Raw genomic sequence first — 23741 nt, 5'->3', positions numbered from 1 at the left:
TGTTTTAATAGTTTAGTTGTGGCCTTCTGTCAGTTTCAGTGCCCTTCAAGACCTCTTTCTTATGTTATTATGTTGATATTGGTACTATAGTTATTTTCCTCCACTGTGAAAGCACTTTTGAACTTGCCATTTATTGCCTCGCATATTTCTTTAGTATTTTCAACAGGTCTTCCCGCTAATCACGTTCATTTTTTTAGCTTCTCTTTAATGAGTAGTATGCTCCTGATGAACTTTCAAAAAAGTTTTTGATTTTCTTTTGCATTGACCACAGTACTCTTTCAAAGTTTCAGTGTTTGTCCCATCTTATTTTGCAGTACTGACTTCTTGCTCTCTGGTACCTTTCAGTTGCCAGCTTTTAGTGAAGCATATTTCATCTTTTCATTGTACAAAGGCAAAGGGGATAAGAGTGAGTGCTCAAATTACAGAGGTATAAGTTTGTTGAGTATTCCTGGTAAATTATATGGGAGGGTATTGATTGAGAGGGTGAAGGCATGTACAGAGCATCAGATTGGGGAAGAGCAGTGTGGTTTCAGAAGTGGTAGAGGATGTGTGGATCAGGTGTTTGCTTTGAAGAATGTATGTGAGAAATACTTAGAAAAGCAAATGGATTTGTATGTAGCATTCATGGATCTTGAGAAGGCATATGATAGAGTTGATAGAGATGCTCTGTGGAAGGTATTAAGAATATATGGTGTGGGAGGAAAGTTGTTAGAAGCAGTGAAAAGTTTTTATCGAGGATGTAAGGCATGTGTACGTGTAGGAAGAGAGGAAAGTGATTGGTTCTCAGTGAATGTAGGTTTGCGGCAGGGGTGTGTGATGTCTCCATGGTTGTTTAATTTGTTTCTGGATGGGGTTGTTAGGGAGGTAAATGCAAGAGTTTTGGAAAGAGGGGCAAGTATGAAGTCTGTTGGGGATGAGAGAGCTTGGGAAGTGAGTCAGTTGTTGTTCGCTGATGATACAGCGCTGGTGGCTGATTCATGTGAGAAACTGCAGAAGCTGGTGACTGAGTTTGGTAAAGTGTGTGGAAGAAGAAAGTTAAGAGTAAATGTGAATAAGAGCAAGGTTATTAGGTACAGTAGGGTTGAGGGTCAAGTCAATTGGGAGGTGAGTCTGAATGGAGAAAAACTGGAGGAAGTGAAGTGTTTTAGATATCTGGGAGTGGATCTGGCAGCAGATGGAACCATGGAAGCGGAAGTGGATCATAGGGTGGGGGAGGGGGGCGAAAATTCTGGGGGCCTTGAAGAATGTGTGGAAGTCGAGAACATTATCTCGGAAAGCAAAAATGGGTATGTTTGAAGGAATAGTGGTTCCAACAATGTTGTATGGTTGCGAGGCGTGGGCTATGGATAGAGTTGTGCGCAGGAGGATGGATGTGCTGGAAATGAGATGTTTGAGGACAATGTGTGGTGTGAGGTGGTTTGATCGAGTGAGTAACGTAAGGGTAAGAGAGATGTGTGGAAATAAAAAGAGCGTGGTTGAGAGAGCAGAAGAGGGTGTTTTGAAGTGGTTTGGGCACATGGAGAGGATGAGTGAGGAAAGATTGACCAAGAGGATATATGTGTCGGAGGTGGAGGGAGCAAGGAGAAGAGGGAGACCAAATTGGAGGTGGAAAGATGGAGTGAAAAAGATTTTGTGTGATCGGGGCCTGAACATGCAGGAGGGTGAAAGGAGGGCAAGGAATAGAGTGAATTGGAGCGATGTGGTATACCGGGGTTGACGTGCTGTCAGTGGATTGAATCAAGGCATGTGAAGCGTCTGGGGTAAACCAGGGAAAGCTGTGTAGGTATGTATATTTGCGTGTGTGGACGTATGTATATACATGTGTATGGGGGGGTTGGGCCATTTCTTTCGTCTGTTTCCTTGCGCTACCTCACAAACGCGGGAGACAGCGACAAAGTATGAAAAAAAAAAAAAAAAAATTTCATCTTTTCAAACTTTCCTCTATTTATTTTTTGTGATATGCATGTTCTAACCTATTCATTGTAAATTTCATTGAATCTTTTTTTTTTCATACTTGATTGCCTTTTCCCACATCAGCAAGGTAGTGTTAGGAACAAAGAAAGACTGCAACCACTCATGTCTATTTTCTAGCTGCCATATGTAATGTACTAAAACCACAGCTGCTGTCTAATCCAAGCCCCACAGAACATTCCATGGTTTACCGTGGATGCTTCACATGCACAGGTTCAGTCCATTGACAGCATGTGGCCCCTATTATATCACATTGTTCCAATTCTTTTTTACTGGAAGGTGGTGAAAGAGGTGAGAGGTGAATGTAAGAGTGGAAGTGTAAATGTAAGAAGTAATGAAGGGGAATTGCTGAATTAAAAGGAGAAAGTGAAAGGAAGAAGGAAAGAGTACTTGGAAAAACTGATAAATGGAGGAAAAAGTGAAGCAGCAGTTGTTACATGCATGGGCGTGGAGAACGGAAGGAAAAGGATGTGCATTTATGGGCCTATGGCAAAGAGAAAGGTAAAAAGGGTGATGATGATGTTAAAGGTAGGAAAGGCACCTGGAGTGGATGGGATTTTGATTGAAATTTTGGAGTATGGAGGGGAAAGAATGGTAGAATGGATGAACTTTATGTGTAATTTAGCATGGAAGCAGAAGGTCATGCCTAAGGATTAGGTGAAACCTAGAATTGTTCTTTTATTCAAAGGAAAAGATGGGAAGAATGTATATAGCATTTATAGGGGAATAAGTCTAAGTATCCTAGAAGTTTGTGTAAGAGTTTCCGAGGGGAAAGGGTATCAGAGATATAGATAAATAGATGTGGTATGACTAGATGGAATGAAGGAAGAAATGAGGTGGTTTGGGTATATGGAAAGAATCCAAGATGGTGGGGGTTTACAAGTAGTGTATGATAGAGTGATTAAAGGGGTTGATGTGAGAGGAAGACCATCTGTGTCATGAGGAAATAGAGTGGAAGAGCACTAGAAGGAGAGGAATCATAGAAGAATGTGTGGAATAGTGAATGTAAGGTAGGCATGTAAGTACAGGAACAAGTGGAGACTCCATGGCTGTGACCACTCATTTGATTGGTGTTCCTGAAGGGAACAGGCATCAGGGATGTAGTTGGGTAGATAGATAAGTAGTTTTGTATGAATCATAATACAGAAAACTCATGTATATAATATGTAAGTTAAAAAAAATCATAGATGTACAAAATAGCTAAAAAGTAATAATTGATCTTTGATGAGCATAGTAATGACCAGCAGGTTTGTATAACAAAATGTTTTAAATGATTACTTAATTCTTATTCTTGTGGTTATGCAGTTGATGATAAGTCAGACTCACTCCTAAATTTGTTTTCTTCATTCTGTTAACATAACCTTCAGTATTTAAGAAGAAAGACATGTTCCATTGGTTTTGATAATTCCAAATTTTTAGGGTAGGGATTTTTTTTCTTTTTTAGCATGTTCCAACTTCATGTCTTGAGATGCATTGATGTCTTTGAAATAGATTGCTGAGAAAACCTTCCCTGATGGATTTGCTTTTCGTTTTTATGGTGCAGATGCTAGACCCATGCATCATTCAGCTTCTTAAACAGGCTCATTTGTAGTAGGAGTACTTGGTTGATGCTAAGGCTTTGTGGTGGCTGGTTCAAGTGGGCAGAAAGTATGGAAATATGTATATGGCTTATGGTGAATCCTAATTCTTTGAATGTTAGCAGAGAAATGGTGTATGCACAACATTGGCAGCCCATGGTGCAAAGCCAGCTGGGCTCCTGTAATACCATGATTGCTGAGGTTGTAACAGAAAAAATGGGAGTAATTTAGGTGCCTGTGCTGTATCAAAATTATCATATCGAACTGCACTGCATAGTGATCCTACTGTACAACTTATTTAACTTGGCTTCCCTGAGCTAGAGATGGGGGTGGTGTTGTTGCTCCCTTGACCTTGTCTCTCTCTCTCTCTCTCTCTCTCTCTCTCTCTCTCTCTCTCTCTCTCTCTCTCTCTCTCTCTCTCTCTCTCTCTCTCTCTCTCTCTCTCTCTCTCTCTCTCTCTCTCTCTCTCTCTCTCTCTCTCTCTCTCTCTCTCTCTCTCTCTCTCTCTCTCTCTCTCTCTCTCTCTCTCTCTCTCTCTCTCTCTCTCTCTCTCTCTCTCTCTCTCTCTCTCTCTCTCTCTCTCTCTCTCTCTCTCTCTCTCTCTCTCTCTCTCTCTCTCTCTCTCTCTCTCTCTCTCTCTCTCTCTCTCTCTCTCTCTCTCTCTCTCTCTCTCTCTCTCTCTCTCTCTCTCTCTCTCTCTCTCTCTCTCTCTCTCTCTCTCTCTCTCTCTCTCTCTCTCTCTCTCTCTCTCTCTCTCTCTCTCTCTCTCTCTCTCTCTCTCTCTCTCTCTCTCTCTCTCTCTCTCTCTCTCTCTCTCTCTCTCTCTCTCTCTCTCTCTCTCTCTCTCTCTCTCTCTCTCTCTCTCTCTCTCTCTCTCTCTCTCTCTCTCTCTCTCTCTCTCTCTCTCTCTCTCTCTCTCTCTCTCTCTCTCTCTCTCTCTCTCTCTCTCTCTCTCTCTCTCTCTCTCTCTCTCTCTCTCTCTCTCTCTCTCTCTCTCTCTCTCTCTCTCTCTCTCTCTCTCTCTCTCTCTCTCTCTCTCTCTCTCTCTCTCTCTCTCCTCTCAACTTCTTTGTTGCAAGGCAATTGGTCAGTTTTCCTCTCAAAAAAAGTATTAATTTAACTTTTTCTAGTAGTTTTTATCATCAGGACTGAGATACTTTTTATAGATCTGCATTAAGATTCCTTGAAATCCTTACTTGTTGTAGGAAAATATTGGTTAACCTCAAAAAAATGCAGAAAATACGTGAAAAATTGTCCTCCCACAAATGGCATAATCTAACCCTAGTCATTAAACAGCCAAAACCATTTTTCATCATACAAGAAATGAATTTGAATACTAATCTGCATTTATGATACCACTATCTATGTGAGAAGTAAAGAATGTTCATTGAACATTATATGTTTCTGGTGAAAATTAGAATATCCATAATTTTGTCATGTTTTTTTATAATTTATATTTCAGTGTGAATTATTGTCTTTTCCTAGCACTACCTCGCGCACATGCGGGGGAAGGGGGTTGTCATTTCATGTGTGGCAGGGTGGCGACGGGAATGAATAAGGGCAGACAGTATGAATTATGTACATTTGTATATATGTCTGTGTGTGTATATTTATGTATACGTTGAGATGTATAGGTATGTATATGTGCGTGTGTGGACGTGTATGTATACACGTGTGTGTTGGTGGATTTGGCCATTCTTTCGTCTGTTTCCTTGCGCTACCTCGCTAATGCGGGAGACAGCGACAAAGAATTATGTAAATGATAACGCATGATAAACTAATTTTTCCATTGCAAAGAATTTACATCTGTATCTAATGGAAACTTTGGCACGTATCCAAAATATAAAATCTAATGACAATGAATGACTTAAAAGTTGGCATGACATCTATTTAGGACATACCAAGCAGCAGAAGATGAAAGTGCTGGTGGAGTAAATGTAGGTTCTGGGTGGAGCGCACCATAATCCCGCCAGCAGGTCAGTCTTGCAGTTACTTGGCATATGCAGGTCTGTGTTACCTATGCAATTTGGTTATACATGCTGATGTGATTTTCCAGCAATTCGCTCTGTTTTTGTGTGTTGATATGGCATCCAAACATCCAGCAACATCTACAGAAGAGAACTTTTGTGACCTTAGAAATGAAACTAGAAATCATATAATGTACTGATGCTGGTGAGGGAGTGTCACAGTAGTAGAAAGTACACCTTAACTTCAGTGAGGGTTGACTGATGGAATAAGCATGGGCCCTTGGTGAAGTGTGTTGTGTTTCCACTAGTGGGTCAGTCTTGCAGTTATCACCATTGTGTGCGGATCTATGCTACTTTTGCAGTTTAGGTATGCCTGCTGATGTAATTATCCTGAAACCCACTGTGTTAGTGTTAACATGGTATCCAAACATCCAGCAATCTTTACTTCTACCCCAGAACTAGCATTGAAATGGGAGAGAACCTCTTTGACATTTGAAATGAAATTAGAAATATTATGACTCACTGATGCTAGCGAGGGAGCATCAGTGCTTGTGCATGCTTACAATCAGGATGAATCTACAGCTAGCAGCATAAAAAAGAATGTAGAGAAAATTCAAAGTGCTGTGGTCTCTACTCTGCCATCTGTCAAGGTAACCTCTGCCATCTGTCAGGGTAACCACAAGGGTTAGAAATCCAGTAATGGAGAAAATGGAACTTATACATAAATACATGAAGCAAGAGATGAAGAAAAGTAGCCTAGAAATTATACATGAAGCATGAGATGAAGAAAAGCAACCTAGGAATTATACATGAAACATGAGATGAAGAAAAGCAGCCTAGGAATCTTCAGCTCATGTTTAAAGATCTTAAGATTTATGAGCATTTGTGTAAGGCAGACATTGTAACTGAGCCATAACCACTTTAAACAAGAAATGGAAGGATTGATAAGTTCATTTGGTGTCAGAAGCTACATAACATAACATGAAAGGAATAGGAGAATCTGCCAACGCTGACCATGATGCTGCTGCACACATCCCAGTTTTCTTTATATGTTTATTGGTTTGCTGTATGTAATTTCTGTGTGTGGGGTTTTCACAGAACATAACCCATGCATAAAGTGAGGGATATGTATATTACAATTTCTAATTTATTCAATGTAGTAAAAAGAATGTATAACCGGAAATTGTATCTAAAATGGCTGATTCCCTAAACATTCCAGACAACAGAAGTTTTACTGTAAGTACATTGTAGTAAACAGATTGTTGACTATTAAAGCAACATTGCACTCAAAACATGAATCGAATAGCTACTCATTCATTGTGTAATGATCAGCTGACTGATTGTAAATCAACTCTACTAGTTAGACTGCTTATATAAGGCAGCCCTCCAAAATATCTGGCCTGTATATGCTTATAAGAAGATAGAAAACATGTTTATGTTCACTACATGATGATTTAGTTTCTGTAATTTGCCTAAGAAGTTGAAAAATGAGACTCAAATATTGTGCATAGAAATTCTGAAAAAAAAGATGAAAAATTATGAACGCTGACATATTCACTTTACTACCTCATTACAAAACCTCATTCATAGATTAGTACATAGATATGGTATTATACATAGAAATGGTAATATATTAGTAGAGTTAACCTCAAAATATGGACCTGCTCACCACATGAGCAGACAACTGAGCTTCTGTAGACACAACCATTAGTTGCATTATTGGTCACAGATTTCAGTATGCACAGAAATGTAGCATGGCTTTCTATCATGTGAGGGTATTCCCTCTTCTGACAGTAAAAAGAAAAGTTTCTCTAAAGCTGTATGGTTAAACCTGCTTCTTGCATCAAATGGCTTTGAATTTCAAAGCATATATATCCACTTTTAACACAAAATGGTTAATCAGAGCTTATCTTCCGTGATTATCTTCTTGGACTTATGCCAGTGTCTACTGGTATTCCTGACTTGTTTTAATTTTAGCCTTGTACTTAGGAAGCCCATAAAGCTTTTTTACATGTTCCCCTTCCTTAGCTTGTCTTTTGTTTAGATGTTCAGCTTTCAACCAAGACATCAGCATCTTACATCTGTTACATACATTCTGCACAGTTTTTCTCTCTCAGTTGAGGAGTGACACTCTTGACAATTATCTTCTTTAGTTTCAACAAACACTCATGACAGTTATTTTCTTAGTTTCAACAAGTCCTCTTCCTTAGCTACTATCTTGTTTGAATCTCTGTTTTCATCACTGTGCAGTTATCAAAAATGATTTACAGTGTTTCAAGTCTTCCTTTGAATGCTCCATGCACTTCCATGATTATCCTGTCTGTGACTGAGTAAACTGTCCTTCCTATGGCTTCATTCTGTATATTACTGAGTGATTCAGAAACCCCAGGCCACTATTTCACTGTCTTTGTATCTGCTTTGTCGTTTTCCACCAGAATCCCAGGATTATCTTTTAGATTGAGTTCCACATTTCAGTGTTCATTCTTCTTCTGATATTGAGCAGGTTGCTTTCCTGTTATATTGCCTCCACTAGGAGTCCCTGCATTTTTCTATATCCATGCTGTATGTATCTTCAAATTTCTTAATTTTGCATTTATGCTCCTTCATGGAGTTCTTAAGTTTCTCAGCTTTATAGATGGATGCTAACATTTTTCTTGATCCGTTTCTCTGTACTGTTTTCTGATATCTTAATCATAACTTGATATTTATGTATTCGAACCATGAACCTTTTCGACAGTTCCCCAACTCAAAACTGGCATCTTCATACTCTTAAAAAACTTTAGAAGTCTTAACATTAAAATCCTCACTAAGCATCTTAGAAGTATCAAATAATTTATTCTGTTTTCCATCCATATTGTGTTGATGCCTTTGATGGTGCAATTCTATAGGTCATTTGGGGTTAGGCAAGAGAGCATCTTGGTTAACCAGGCTAATATTGTATGATATTTGATTATATTATTTAGTGTATTATCCTGTGTGTTAGTTGATAGTTTTTCTGACTGCTATATCATTGTAAGTTTTTTCTTTTTCTGACTGCTATCAATTTATTTTTTCTGCTATAATTTTAGTGTAGACGTGCCTACAATATTTCAGTAGTTTTTGCCATTGTTATGAAACTTCAAGTGTGCATGTTATAGATTATACAAGTATTGATGAATTTTTTCATGGAAAAAAAGTTTCTGTTCTTCAGAAAAAAATTTTGCCCTCAGATTAAGCTTATGAATTGCAAAGTTTTAATCATCTATAGTTACAGTGCCTACTGTGCATCATAATGATTTTTCTCTTTCATATGAATAGATGTAATGCAGATGATAAAGTTTTCATATATCCTTATTATTGATGAAATTCAGATCTCCAGATCATTGCCCTAACCAACCAGATTAACTTCATTTGAGTGGCACTTACACATAACTCTGCAGCAGATCACCTCCCATGTATTAGGAGAATTAAAGTTTCTAAGATTTGAGGACAAAAAATAATCATTCATGCATGTTAACTTGTTGAAATATCATGTTGCATGTTTTATGTATACATCACTTTTTTATTTAGTGTGTGATTTGTTTGTTTTTTTCTTTGGCTTGTGTTTTGTTTCAGAATCATTTGTCTGTCCCTACTGTAATTAATGCACGCTACCTCCATACGTGTAAGGTTAGTACTGTCAAGTCATTTTAGTACATCCTCTTCAGCAGTAATAACCTGTTATTATAATTTGTCAGAAATTTGTATGTTTTACATCTTGTGCAAAGTTAAAAAGAAATCTCTTTGTGAAATAAATGCACAGTGTATTTTGAACTGTTCTGTTTATACATACTATTTTCTGTTTTCTCTTTCTTATTTGATATTTTTTCATTCTTTAGTTTAACTTTTTTAACATTCTTTTTAATGATATATTTTTATATATTATGATAATTTCTTTCTTTGTGGTTTACTATAGTTAGCATTGCCATATATTTTGTTGCCTTAGAGATGCTTTTATGCTCAAGCTTATTTACTGCTTAAATTGCTGTGCTTATACTTTACCACTTATTCTTATCCTGCTTTTATTAGTGTAGAATTAATTGTAATGCTGTTTAAAATTAAGAGAAAGAATTAAGCATTGTTGAAAACCAATTAATAGTTCATTTGAGGAATTATTAAGACACTCATATGAGGTACTAAGTAAAGGTGTATTTATGACTTGTGTTATGCTTTATCATTTAGCATACAAAGGCTGTTGATTAAGGACATGAGAAACTTTACTTAAGGTTTTGGCATAAGACTGTTGATATAAAGCTTCTAAGTTCATGAAAAAGCAAGAGTGCTCACATTGTACCGGAGAGGAAGGCACTATAAATGAATGGATTTGATCATTGCCTCTCATAAAACTCTAGGATTTAAAAGAGAGGCATTTCCATGTAAGTCTAGGAAGCCAGTGGTAAAGGTAGAAAATTTCCAGAACTTAAATTCCTGAGTGCTGTGACTGAAGCACCTCAATTGATTCTTGAATTTGACTTTGATGTTAATGTTCTTCGTTATTATTAATATTTTTACATAACTTCAGGACCTCCTCTTCATGGGTTCTTGCAGCTCAAAGGCTGCACTGCAGTCTATATCAGGGAAAGGCTGGACTCCTTTGGATGGAAAAGTTCTTCAATGAAATTGTACTCAAATGATGGAATCTTGCAAAAGGTGACTTTTCAGTCGCAGCAGAACCAAAAACAATTGGGGTCCAGCAATACCTATACTCCCCATAGTAATGTATAGGCACCTCCATAGTACTCTATTGGCACCTGAACTCTCAGGAACCCAGTATTTCAGTTTTTTTAGACAGAGCTCTTAATGTGATACTTTGAATTTCTTAACACTCTTATGAATGTCTTGATTCATATTTAGGGGTATTCATGTAAAATGTTTAGCTTTGCCTAAGAAAAAGCATATCTTCATGAAATATACTTGTTCATCAGAGGTTGGCATAATTGCTAATATGGATACCAGAGTCAGTGACATATCATTGAATGTGTGATGAAGGACTGAGGATGACTCTGAAAAACATGTTGGCAAATTTGGAGTTTCTAAGATGGTTGCTTGCATCTCTTAGATTTTGGACTTTATGAAACATCAGTTTTTTTTCATTAAATTAGCATATATTTGGTACACCAAATATGTGAAATTTAAAATCAAAAGTTAACATGCTCAAATTTGTGAAGAAGAGCAAGGTTTTACGTTCAGCAGGGTTGAGGGACAAGTTAGTTGGGATGTAAATTTGAATGGAGAAAAATTGGAGGAATAGAAGTATATTAGATATCTGGGAGTGGACTTGGCAGCCAGCAAATCGAACCATGGAAGTGGAAGTGAGTCATAGGTTGGGTGAGGGGGGGCAAAGGTTTGGGGAGCGACGAAGAATATGCGGAAAGAGAGAACGCTGTCTCGGAGGCATAGGCTATAGATAGGGTTCTATGGAGGAAGGTGGATATGTTGGAAATGAAATGTTTGATGCCATTGAGAGATGTGAGGTGGTTTGATCGAATAAGTAATGAAAAGGTAAGAGAGATGTGTGGAAATAAAAAGAGTGTGGTTGAGAGAGCAGAAGAGGGTGTGTTGAAATGGTTCGGACATATTGAACAAATGAGTGAGGAATGGTTGACAAAGAGGAGCAAGGAGAAATTGAAGACCAAATTGGAAGTGGAAGGATGGAGTGAAAAAGATTTTGAGCAATTGGGGCCTGAACTTGCAGAAGGGTGAAAGGCATGCATGGAGTAGAATGAACTGGAACAATGTGGTACACTAGTGTTGATGTGCTGTCAGTGGACTGAACCAGGCATGTGAAACATCTGGGGTAAATGATGGAAAGGTCTGTGAGGCCTGGTTGTAGATAGGGAGCTGTAGTTTCGACGCATTACGCATGACAGTTAAAGAATGAGTGTGAGTGGATGTGACCTTTTTTCATGTTTCCTTAAGCTACGTAGCTGTTGAAGAGGGTCGTGATGCTGTTTCCTGTGTGATGGGGTGGTGCTGGAAATGGATGAAGTTAAGCTAGTATGAATATATACATGTGTATATATGTATGTGTGTGTGTATATATATATTTACATATACGTTATGCGTATGTCTGAACACACACGTGTGTGTGTTTGTGTATATATATAAGTGGTTGGGTCTTTCTTCATCTGTTTCCTTGGACTACCTTGCTGACATGGGAAACTGCAATCTTGTGAACGAGTGACCATTTTAGTCAGTTTTCCTAGCGCTAACTTGCTGAAGCAAGGGGTAGTGACATTGTTGCCTGTGGGCGGGGTGGCACCAGGAATGGATGAGGGCAAGTAAGTATGAACATGTACACATATTTATATGTATATGTCTTTGTATGTGTATGTATATTAATGTATATGTGTATATGTTGATATGTCCTACACAAGGGTCCCGGGTTTGATCTTTGCTGTTGGAAGTTTGTAGGATATATATATTTTTTATTCTATTATTCTTATTTTATTATACTTAATTGCCCTCTCCCATATTAGTGGGGTAGTGCAAGGAAGCAGATGAAAGAATGGACCAACCCACCCACATATGTATGCATATACATAAACGCCCACACACACACGTACACTCTTGCTGTCATGTGTAAAGCACTGAAACCACGGCTCCCTTCTCATATCCAGACCCCACAAAACTTTCCATGGTTTATCCCAGATGCTTCACATTCCCTGGTTCAGTCCATTGATAACACATTGACCCTGGTATACCGCATCGTTCCATTTTATTCTATTCCTTGCATGCCTTTCACCCTCTATATGTTCAGGCCCTGATTGCTCAAGATCTTTTTCACTCCTTCCTTCCACCTCCAATTTGGTCTTCCGTTTCTCCTCGTTTCTTCCACCTCTGACACATATATCCTCTTCATCAATCTTTCCTCACTCATTCTCTCCATGTGACCAAACCATTTCAACACACCCTCTTCTACTCTCTCAACCCCACTCTTTTTATTTCCATACATCTCTCTCACCCTTTCATTACTCACTTGATCAGTAGATGGAGTGTTCTTCGTCAGTTTCCTGGTGCTGGGGGTAGGGGAGAAAGAATACTTCCCAATGTAAATTTCTGAAAGGGGAAACAGAAGAAGGAGTCAAGCAGGGAGTGCTCATCCTCCTCAAAGGCTCAGATTGGGGTGTCGGAATGTGTGTTGATGTAACTAAGATGAGAATAAAGGTGAGATAAGTAGTGTGTTTGAGGAAAGGAACCTGGATGTTTTGGCTATGTGAGTGAAAAGAAGCTCAAGGGTAAAGGGGAAGAGTGGTTTGGGAATGCCTTGGGAGTAAAGTCGGGTTGGTGAGAGGACAAGAGCAAAGGAAGGAGAAGCACTTCTACTGAAGCAGGAGTTGTGGGAGTATGTGATAGAGTGTAAGAAAGTAAATTCTAGATTGGTGTGGGTAACACTGAAAGTGGACAGAGAGAGATGGGTGATTATTGGTGCCAATGCACTCGGTCATGAGATGTAAAATCATGAGAGGCAAGTGTCTTGGGAGCAGCTGAGTGTGTTAGCAGCTTTGATGCATGAGACCAGGTTATAGTGATGGGTGATTTGAATGCGAAGGTGAGTAATGTGGCAGTTGAGGGAATAATTGGTGTACATGGGGTGTTCATTGTTGTAAATGGAAATGGTGAAGAGCTTGTGAATTTTTGTGCTGAAAAAGGACTGATGATTGGGAATACCTGGTTTAAAAAGAGAGATATACATAAGTATACATATGTAAGTAGGAGAGATGGTCAAAGGCATTATTGGATTACATGTTAATTGATAGGTGTTTAAAAGAGAGACTTTTGGATGTAAATGTGCTGAGAGGGGCAGCTGGAGGGATGTCTGATCACTATCTTGTGGAGGTGAAGGTAGAGGTTTTCAGAAAAGAAGAGAGAATGTTGGGAGAAGAGAGTGGTAAGAGTAAGTGAGCTTGGAAAGGAGACTTGCGTGAGGAAGCATGAGGAGAGATTGAGTGTAGAATGGCAAAAGGTGAGAGCAAATGACATGAGGGGAGTGGAGGAAGATTGGGATGTATTTAGGGAAGCATTGATGGCTTGCGCAAAAGATGTAGTGAAAGCTTTGGAGAAGATGAAAGCCAGCAAGGCAGCGGGTTAGGATGGTATTGCAGTTGAATTTATTAAAAAAGGGGGTGACTTGTGTTGTTGATTGGCTGGTGAGGATATTCAGTGTATGTATGGTTCATGATGAAGTGCCTGAAGATTGGTGGAATGCATGCATAGTGCCATTGTACAAAGGCAAAGGGAATAAAGGTGAGTGTTCAAATTACAGATGTATAAGTTTGTTGAGTATTCCTGGGAAATTATATGGGAGGTTATTGATTGGAAGGGTGAAGGCATGTACAGAGCATCAGATTGGGGAAGAGCAGTGTGGTTTCAGAAGTGGTAGAGGATGTGTGGATTAGGTGTTTGCTTTGAAGAATGTATGTGAGAAATACTTAGAAAAACAAATGGATTTGTATGTAGCATTTATGAATCTGGAGAAGGCATATGATAGAGTTGATAGAGATGCTCTGTGGAAAGTATTAAGAGTATATGGTGCGGGAGGTAAGTTGTTAGAAGCAGAGAAGTTTTTATTGAGGATGTAAGGCATGTGTACAAGTAGGAAGAGAGGAAAGTGATTGGTTCCCAGTGAATATAGGTTTGGGGCAGTGGTGCATGATGTCTCCATGGTTGTTTAATTTGTTTATGGATGGGGTTGTTAGGGAGGGGCATGCAAGAGTTTTGGAGAGGGCCAAATATGCAGTCTGTTGTGGATGAGAGGGCTTGGGAAGTGAGTCAGTTGTTCGCTGATGATACAGCACTGGTGGCTGATTCAAGTGAGAAACTGCAGAAGCTAATGACTGAGTTTGGTAAAGTTTGTGAAGGAAGAAAGCTGAGAGTAAATGTGAATAAGAGCAAGATTATTAGGTTCAGCAGGGGTGAGGGACATATTGTCTCAGGACAATATGTGGTGTGAGGTGGCTTCATCAAATAAGTAATGAAAAGGTAAGGGATATGTGTGAGAAATGAAAAGAGTGTGGTTGTGTGAGCAGAAGAGGTTGTCTTGAAATAGTTTGGTCATATGGAGAGAGTGAATGAGGAAAGATTGACAAAGAGGATATATGTGTCAGGGGTGGAGGGAGCAGGGAGAAGCGGGAGACCAAATTGGAGGTGGAAGGATGGAGTGAAAATGATTTTAAGCGATCGGGGCTGAACATGCAAGAGGGTGAGAGGGATGAAGGAATAGAGTGAATTGGAATGATGTGGTATACTGTGGTAAACGTGCTGTCTGTGAGCTGAACCAGGGCTTGTGAAACATCTGGGAAGGTCTGTGGGGCCTAGTTGTGGATAGGGAGTTCTGGTTTCGGTGCATTTTTGTACATGACAGCTAGAGACAGTATGAATGAATATGGCCTTTTTTTGTCTTGTTTTCCTGGCGCTGCCGTACATGCATGCACATCTACATATTCATACAATTTCATTGTCATCCATTCCCGGTATCACCCTGCCCCACAGGGAACAGCAGAAGTGCATGAAAAAATGAGAACATATACATGCTTTTCTTCTCCCCCTTACCTGATCATTACCCCCTGCATCACTGAGGTAGTGCCACGAAACAGACAAAGAAAGGCCACATTCGCTCACATCCATCCTATATCTGTCATGTGTAATGCAGCAAAGCCAGAGCTCCCTATCCACAACCAGGTCTCACAGACTCTTCCATGGTTTACCCTAGGTACTTCATATGCCCAGGTTCAGGCTGTTGGTAGCACATCAACCCCATTTTACCACATCATTCCAGTTCACTCTATTCTGTGCCTGCTGTTTACCTTTCTGCATGTTCAGCCTCTGATTGCTCAAAATCTTTTTCACTCCATCACTCTATTTCCAGTTTCATATCCCTATTCTCCTTGTTCCCTTCACTTCTGACTCATACATACCCTTTGTCAGCCTTGCCTCTCTCATTCTCTCCATATGTCCAAACTATTTCAGCACACCCTCTTCTGCTCTCTCTGTCACACTCTTTTTATTATCACACCTCTCTCTTACCCTTTCAAACCACACATATTGTCTTCAGACATTTCATTTCTGACACACCCACCCTTCCTCAGATCCTTATCTGTAGCTCATGCCTGACATACATGTAATGTTGTTGGAACTTCTGTTCCTTCAAATATGCCCATTTTTGCCCTTCCAGATAACATTTTCCCCACATTCTTCACTGCTTCCAAAACCTTCACCCCCTCCCCCACCCTTTGACTTACTTCCATTTTCATGGTTTCATTTGCTACCATGACCACTCTCAGATATCTAAAACTTTTTACTTCCTCCAGTTTTTCTCCATTAAAACTCACACCCCAACTAACCTGTCCCTCAATCCCACTGAACTTGATAATCTTGCTTTTATTCACATTAACTCTTAACTTTCTCCTTTCATATGCTTCTCCAAAGTCAGTCACCATCTTCTGCTGTTTTTCACTTGAATCTGCCACCAGTGCTATATCATCAGCAAACAACATATAGGCACTTCCCAGGCCCTCTCATCCCCCACGGACTGCATACTCACCCCTCTCTCCAAGACTCTCGCACTTAGCTCCCTCACCATCCCATCCATAAAGAAATTGAACAACCATAGGGACATCACACACCCATTTCACAGACCAACCTTCACTTGGAACCATACACTCTCCTTTCTTCTTACTCATACATAAACCTTGCACTCTTGATAAAAACTTCTCCCTGCTTCTAGCAGCATACCATCCACACCATATACTCTTAAGATCTTCCACAGAGCCTTCTCCCAGTCCATATATATATTTTTCTTTTCTTTTCTTTGAGTGGGGGGCTGGAAATCCTCCCCTCTCGTTTTTTTTTAATTTTCCAGAAGAAGGAACGGAGAAAGGGGCCAGGTGAGGAGATTTCCTCAAAGGCCCAGTCCTCTGTTCTTAACGCTACCTCGCTAACGCAGGAAATGGCGAATAGTATGAAAGAAAGAAAAAATATATATATATATCATTTATTTATTTTGCTTTGTTGCTGTCTCCCGCGTCAGCGAGGTAGCGCAAGGAAACAAATGAAAGAAATGGCCCAACCCACCCACATACACATGTATATACATACACGTCCACACACACAAAATACATACCTATACATCTCGATGTACACATATTCACACACAGACATATACATATATACACACGTACATAATTCATACTGTCTGCCTTTATTTATTCCCATCGCCACCTCACCACACATGGAATAACAACCCCCTCCCCCCTCATGTGTGCGAGGTAGCGCTAGGAAAAGACAACAAAGGCCCCATTCGTTCACACTCAGTCTCTAGCTGTCATGTAATAATGCACCAAAACCACAGCTCCATTTCCACATCCAGTGCCCACAGAACTTTCCGTGGTTTACCCCAGACGCTTCACGTGCCCTGTTTCAATCCATTGACAGCACATCAACCCCGGTATACCACATCGTTCCAATTCACTCTATTCCTTGCACACCTTTCACCCTCCTGCATGTTCAGGCCCCTATCACTCAAAATCTTTTTCACTCCATCTTTCCACCTCGAATTTGGTATATATATATATATATATATATATATATATATATATATATATATATATATATATATATATATATATATTTTTTTTTTTTTTTTTGCCGCTGTCTCCCGCGTTTGCGAGGTAGCGCAAGGAAACAGACAAAAGAAATGGCCCAACCCACCCCCATACACATGTATATACATACACGTCCACACACGCAAATATACATACCTACACAGCTTTCCATGGTTTACCCCAGATGCTTCACATGCCCTGATTCAATCCACTGACAGCACGTCAACCCCGGTATACCACATCGATCCAATTCACTCTATTCCTTGCCCTCCTTTCACCCTCCTGCATGTTCAGGCCCCAATCACACAAAATCTTTTTCACTCCATCTTTCCACCTCCAATTTGGTCTCCCACTTCTCCTCGTTCCCTCCACCTCCGACACATATATCCTCTTGGTCAATCTTTCCTCACTTATTCTCTCCATGTGCCCAAACCATTTCAAAACACCCTCTTCTGCTCTCTCAACCACGCTCTTTTTATTTCCACACATCTCTCTTACCCTTACGTTACTTACTCGATCAAACCACCTCACACCACACATTGTCGTCAAACATCTCATTTCCAGCACATCCACCCTCCTGTGCACAACTCTATCCATAGCCCACGCCTCGCAACCATACAAAATTGTTGGAACCACTATTCCTTCAAACATACCCATTTTTGCTTTCCGAGATAATGTTCTCGACTTCCACACATTCTTCAAGGCTGCCAGGATTTTCACCCCCTCCCCCACCCTATGATCCACTTCCGCTTCCATGGTTCCATCCGCTGCCAGATCCACTCCCAGATATCTAAAACACTTTACTTCCTCCAGTTTTTCTCCATTCAAACTTACCTCCCAATTGACTTGACCCTCAACCCTACTGTACCTAATAACCTTGCTCTTATTCACATTTACCCTTAACTTTCTTCTTTCACACACTTTACCAAACTCAGTCACCAGCTTCTGCAGTCTCTCACATGAATCAGCCACCAGCGCTGTATCATCAGCGAACAACAACTGACTCACTTCCCAAGCTCATCCACAACAGACTTCATACTTACCCCTCTTTCCAAAACTCTTGCATTCACCTCCCTAACAACCCCATCCATAAACTGAGATTGGTAAAGTGTGTGGAAGAAGAAAGTTAAGAGTAAATGTGAATAAGAGCAAGGTTATTAGGTACAGTAGGGTTGAGGGTCAAGTCAATTGGGAGGTGAGTTTGAATGGAGAAAAACTGGAGGAAGTGAAGTGTTTTAGATATCTGGGAGTGGATCTGGCAGCGGATGGAACCATGGAAGCGGAAGTGGATCATAGGGTGGGGGAGGGGGTGAAAATTCTGGGGGCCTTGAAGAATGTGTGGAAGTCGAGAACATTATCTCGGAAAGCAAAAATGGGTATGTTTGAAGGAATAGTGGTTCCAACAATGTTGTATGGTTGCGAGGCGTGGGCTATGAATAGAGTTGTGCGCAGGAGGATGGATGTGCTGGAAATGAGATGTTTGAGGACAATGTGTGGTGTGAGGTGGTTTGATCGAGTGAGTAACGTAAGGGTAAGAGAGATGTGTGGAAATAAAAAGAGCGTGGTTGAGAGAGCAGAAGAGGGTGTTTTGAAGTGGTTTGGGCACATGGAGAGGATGAGTGAGGAAAGATTGACCAAGAGGATATATGTGTCGGAGGTGGAGGGAACAAGGAGAAGAGGGAGACCAAATTGGAGGTGGAAAGATGGAGTGAAAAAGATTTTGTGTGATCGGGGCCTGAACATGCAGGAGGGTGAAAGGAGGGCAAGGAATAGAGTGAATTGGAGCGATGTGGTATACCGGGGCTGACGTGCTGTCAGTGGATTGAATCAAGGCATGTGAAGCGTCTGGGGTAAACCATGGAAAGCTGTGTAGGTATGTATATTTGCGTGTGTGGACGTGTGTATGTACATGTGTATGGGGGGGGGGGTTGGGCCATTTCTTTCGTCTGTTTCCTTGCGCTACCTCGCAAACGCGGGAGACAGCGACAAAGTATAAAAAAAAAAAAAAAAAAATATATATATATATATATATACCTCAAATCCATCTGTTTCTCTAAGTATTTTTCATTAAGTATTTTTCCACTCAATCTATAAAACAAAACACCTGTTCCACACATTCTCTACCACTTCTGAAACAACACTGCTCTTCCCCAATGTCATGCACTGTACATTCCTTCACCCTTTCAATTATTACCCTCCCATACAACTTACTGGGTATACTTAATGAACTCATACCTCTGTAGTTAGAACACTCCTTTATTCCCCTTCCCTTTATGCAACGGCATTATACATGCATTCTGCCAATCCTAAGGCACCTCATCATTATCCATATCCATATATACATTGAAAATCTCTACCAACTAGTCAACAGCACAGTCATCCCCTATCTTGATAAATTCAGCAGCAATACTGTCCACTACAGCTTCCTTCTTGCATTTCATCTTATGCAAGGCTTCCACCACCTCTTCTCTCTTCACCAAACCAATATCCATGACTCATTTCGCATACCACCTCAGTGAAAACACCTTACATCTGCCAGTTTGTCGTCAAATGCATTTTAACAATCCTTCAAAATACTCACGCCATCATACTTTATCATTACCTGTTATCTTTTTCCTTTTTCCCTCCTCACCGATGTTCCCATTAGTTGTCTTTCACACATTATGTATCTCTTTCCAAAACATCCTCTTATTCTCCCTAAAGTTTACTGATACTTGCTCACACCAACTCCCTTATGCCCTTGTTTTCAACCTTTTCACCTTCCTCTTGACCTCTTGCTGATTTCTCTGATAACATCCCATAGTCATTTGCACTCCTTCATGTAAGTACTGCTCAAACACCTTTCTTTTTCCTTTCACTAGCAACTTTACCTCTCTATCCTGCCACTTACCACTCTTTCTAATCTTCCCACCTCCCACGTTTTGCATGCCACAGGCATCTCTTGCCCACGCCAGTAGTACTTCCCCAGATACCTCCCATTCCTCACCCACTACCTTGCTTTATTTACTCTGACCTTTTGCCATTCTACACTCATTTCTTCTGGTATTTTTTCACTCAGATCTCTTTTCCAAGCTTACTTGCTCTAACCATTCTCTTCTCCCTGACATTGTTTCCTCTTTTCCCAACACCCCCATACATGTTCACCATCACCTCCACAAGATAGTGATCAGACATTCCACCACCTGCATCTCTCAGCACATTTATATACAGCAGTCTTTCTTTTACATGCCTTTCAATTAATATGTAATCCAATAATGCCTGCTGACCATCTCTCCTACTCACCTGTATATATCCTTCTATTTGAACCAGGTACTCCCAATTGCCAGTCCTTTTTCAGCTCACAACTCCACAAGCTCTTCACCATTTCCTTTCATAACAATGAATACTCCATGCACCCCTGTTATTCCCTTAACTGCCACATTATTAACCTTTACATTTAAATCAACCATGACATACTAACTACTGACAACAATGAAATGGCCACCAGACTAAATTATTCTTTTAACTCTGTATTTGCAATTGGAGAAACATCCCAAATACCGCAACCAGTGAAAATATTTCAAGGATCTGATGAAGAAGATTTGAAGGTTAGAGAAATAAAGAACTCTGAATTACTTAGTACCTGGAGCAATTAAATCCTAACAAATCCAGTGGCCCAGATAACTTAGTTTCAAGATTTTTAAAAGAGGTCAGGAGACAGCTGGTATACCCTATAACAAAAATATTCAGCAAATTTCTGTTAGATGGTCAGATGCCAACTGATTGTAAACTAGCAGATGTTACTCCTATGTATGAATGAGACAAAAAGTATGCCATGAACTACCGCCTACTTAGCCTTGCATCAGTGTTAGGTAAAATGATGGAAAAAAATAATACTAGATAAGATTTTCATGTCTTTAGGTCACAAAATTATATCTGACAACCAATATGGTTTCTGCAATAGAAGATCCTGCTTGACAAATTTGCTGGAATTTTTATTGTTGTTTATGAGAATTGGGAAACAAAAGTACTTATTTGATGAGAATTGGGACGACAAAGTATTTACTGATGTTGTATGTGTAGATTTTCAAAAGGCTTTCGATAAAATACCTCACAAGAGACTTTTACATAAACTTGAAGTGCACAGAATCATTGAAGAACTCAATACATGGATCAGAGACTGGCTTACTGGAAGGAAGCAGCATGTAGTATTAAACAGCGAAGCCTCAGATCGGTTACATGTAACGAGTGGTGTAGCACTGGGGTTGGTCCTAGGCCCAGTTCTTTTCATGATATACATTAATGACCTAGAACTTGGTCTCATATCTAAGATCTCCAAATTTGTTGATGATACTAAAGTAGGAGGTAGAGCTGTAAATAGGCAGGACTGCAAAATGATTCAGAGGTAACTTACTAGCAGAGCGATCAGACAGATGACAAATGAAGCTTAATGTAGATCAGTGTAAAGTTATGCACTTTGGAGACAAGAATATGCGTTACGACTGCAAACTGTTCAGAAACTTGCTAACGAAAGTAAATGAAGAAAAGGACCTTAGAGTTATTATTAGCAACAATCTGAAGTACATTAAACATTGTCTAGAAGCAAGTAGGCAACCAAATGTTAGGTTTCATGCCCAAGAACCTAGATCACAAGACACCAGAAACTTATGCTTTATAATTCTCTAGTAAGACGACACCTTGAATATGCGGTCCAGTTTGGTCCCTAAACTATAGAGACATGTGACAAAATTGACGCATCCCTTAGAAATCTGGCATATGAAGGGAGGCTTAAAAGATTGGATCTCTTCTGTCTTAAGAAACGTAGACTTCGCGGTGACATAAGCCAAGTGTTCAAAATTCAGAACACGTTTGATAAAGTAAATTACAAACATCTTTTTGAAATACAAGAAAATACAGTTTCCAGGACAAATAGAATAAAACTTAAAGCTAAAACATGTAGTACAGGTGTGAGAAGAAGCTTCTTTTCCTATGAGTGTGTTGAGCAGTGGAATATGTTAGTCACATGTAGTGAATGCTAAGACTATAAATACCTTCAAAAGTCATTTAGAATTTTTTTTTTATAAATTCAGGTATACTGAGAAAAACACCAGAAATTAGCTGTATAAACAACAGCAGTAATGGGGACAGTAGAAGGCTAATGTGTAGCAGCTGTGAGTCTGTGATAGCTTAAAAAACTGCTGATTGGAATTGCTTTTTTGTATCAAGTTGAATTTTTTTTTTACCAGACAACCCAGTTATGGGCCAATCAGGCCTCTTGTTGTCTGTCTGATTATTTGCATCACAACTGCTGACACACTCACTCAGCTGCTTCCAGAACACTTACCTTCATGATGTTTCTTCTTATGGCCAGGTGCATAAGTGCTAATAATCAACCATCTCTTGCCACCCATTGTCAATATTACCCACGTCAATCTAGGATTCACTTCTGTACACTCTTATCATACACTCCCACAACTCCTGCATCAGGAGTAGTGCTATTTCTATCTTAGCTCATGTCCTCTTGCCAGCCCCTGACCTTCCTCCAAATCAATCTTCCCCTCTACCTTTGAGCTATGTATCACTCATAGCAATAATATTATATCCAGTTTTCTTTCCTCTCTGTTCTCATCTGGGTTATATGCACACACATTTAGACACTCCAGCCTGATCCTTTGAGGAAGATGAGCATTCCCTGCCTGGCTACTTATTCTCTTTCCTCTTTTTGAAATTGAAGTACAAGAAAGGGGGCGGAGTTCCCACCCCCTTTAGTTGTCTTCTATGACTTGCAGGGAATACAGAGGTAGTAGTTGGTAGGAACATTTAGGCAGGAGTATTAGGTAGAAACATAGGTAGAAGTAGTAGGTAGGAACATTAGGTAGGAGCATAAGGTAGTAGTAGTCAGTAGGAACAGGTAAGAGCCTCTGCAAACACTGTGCTAGAGTTGTCCTCTGTCAGTGCCCTTTTAAGGGTGAGGCACTAAAGGCTAAAAATTGGCTCTGGAGTTCTCTAGTTACAGACACTCTATTGCTGTGGCCACCTCTTTGAGGGAGTTCCAGATGGGGACAGGCATCAGAGATATAGATAGAATTCTTTCTCCCCTATCCTCGGGATAGTATATGTGTATAAATTCTTTATTTCTTTCATACCTGTCCATCATGTTCCATGTTTGCAAGTTACCACCAGGAACAGATGAAGATAGACTACATTCACTCACATTTAGCTGTCATGTACAGTGAAGTGAAACCACAGCCCCAAATCCACATCAGGCCCCACAGACCTTACCATGGTTTCCCTCAGTTGCTTCACTTGCTCAGGTTCATTTCATTGACAGCACATTATGAGAGTTCACTCTGTCCTGTGTACACCTCTCACCTTCATTCCTGTTCAGGCCCTGACCATTCAAAACGTTTTTTGCTCCATCCTTTCATCTCCAATTTAGTCCCCACCTTTTCTGTTCCCCTCCACTTCAGACATATGTATCCTCTTTGTCAACTTCTCCTTGCTCATTCTCTCCATATGTCTAAACCACTTCAGCACAGCATCTTCATCTCTTTCAGCCATACCCTTCCGACCACTACACCATCGTATAACCTTTTGTTTCTTACTTGATCAAACCACATCACACT

The 23741-nt window shown here is 40.0% G+C and overlaps 1 protein-coding gene across 7 annotated transcripts in view; it reads left to right on the top strand.

The window, feature by feature from the left end:
• The window catches only part of LOC139746857 (uncharacterized), a 456577-nt gene that overhangs the window by 302087 nt on the left and 130749 nt on the right, over positions 1-23741 (top strand). For 6 of the 7 annotated variants that reach the window (XM_071658479.1, XM_071658480.1, XM_071658476.1 and 3 more), the window contains one exon: positions 9110-9163. The exons of the other annotated variant lie outside the window; for it this stretch is intronic. In XM_071658479.1, the coding sequence (XP_071514580.1) occupies positions 9110-9163 (54 nt within the window). The remainder of the gene's footprint in view (positions 1-9109; positions 9164-23741) is intronic. 7 annotated transcript variants of the gene reach the window in all.

Source organism: Panulirus ornatus, chromosome 66, assembly GCF_036320965.1.
Source record: "Panulirus ornatus isolate Po-2019 chromosome 66, ASM3632096v1, whole genome shotgun sequence".
Taxonomy (NCBI): Eukaryota; Metazoa; Arthropoda; class Malacostraca; order Decapoda; family Palinuridae; genus Panulirus; species Panulirus ornatus.
This window is presented reverse-complemented; position numbering and strand designations above follow the sequence as displayed.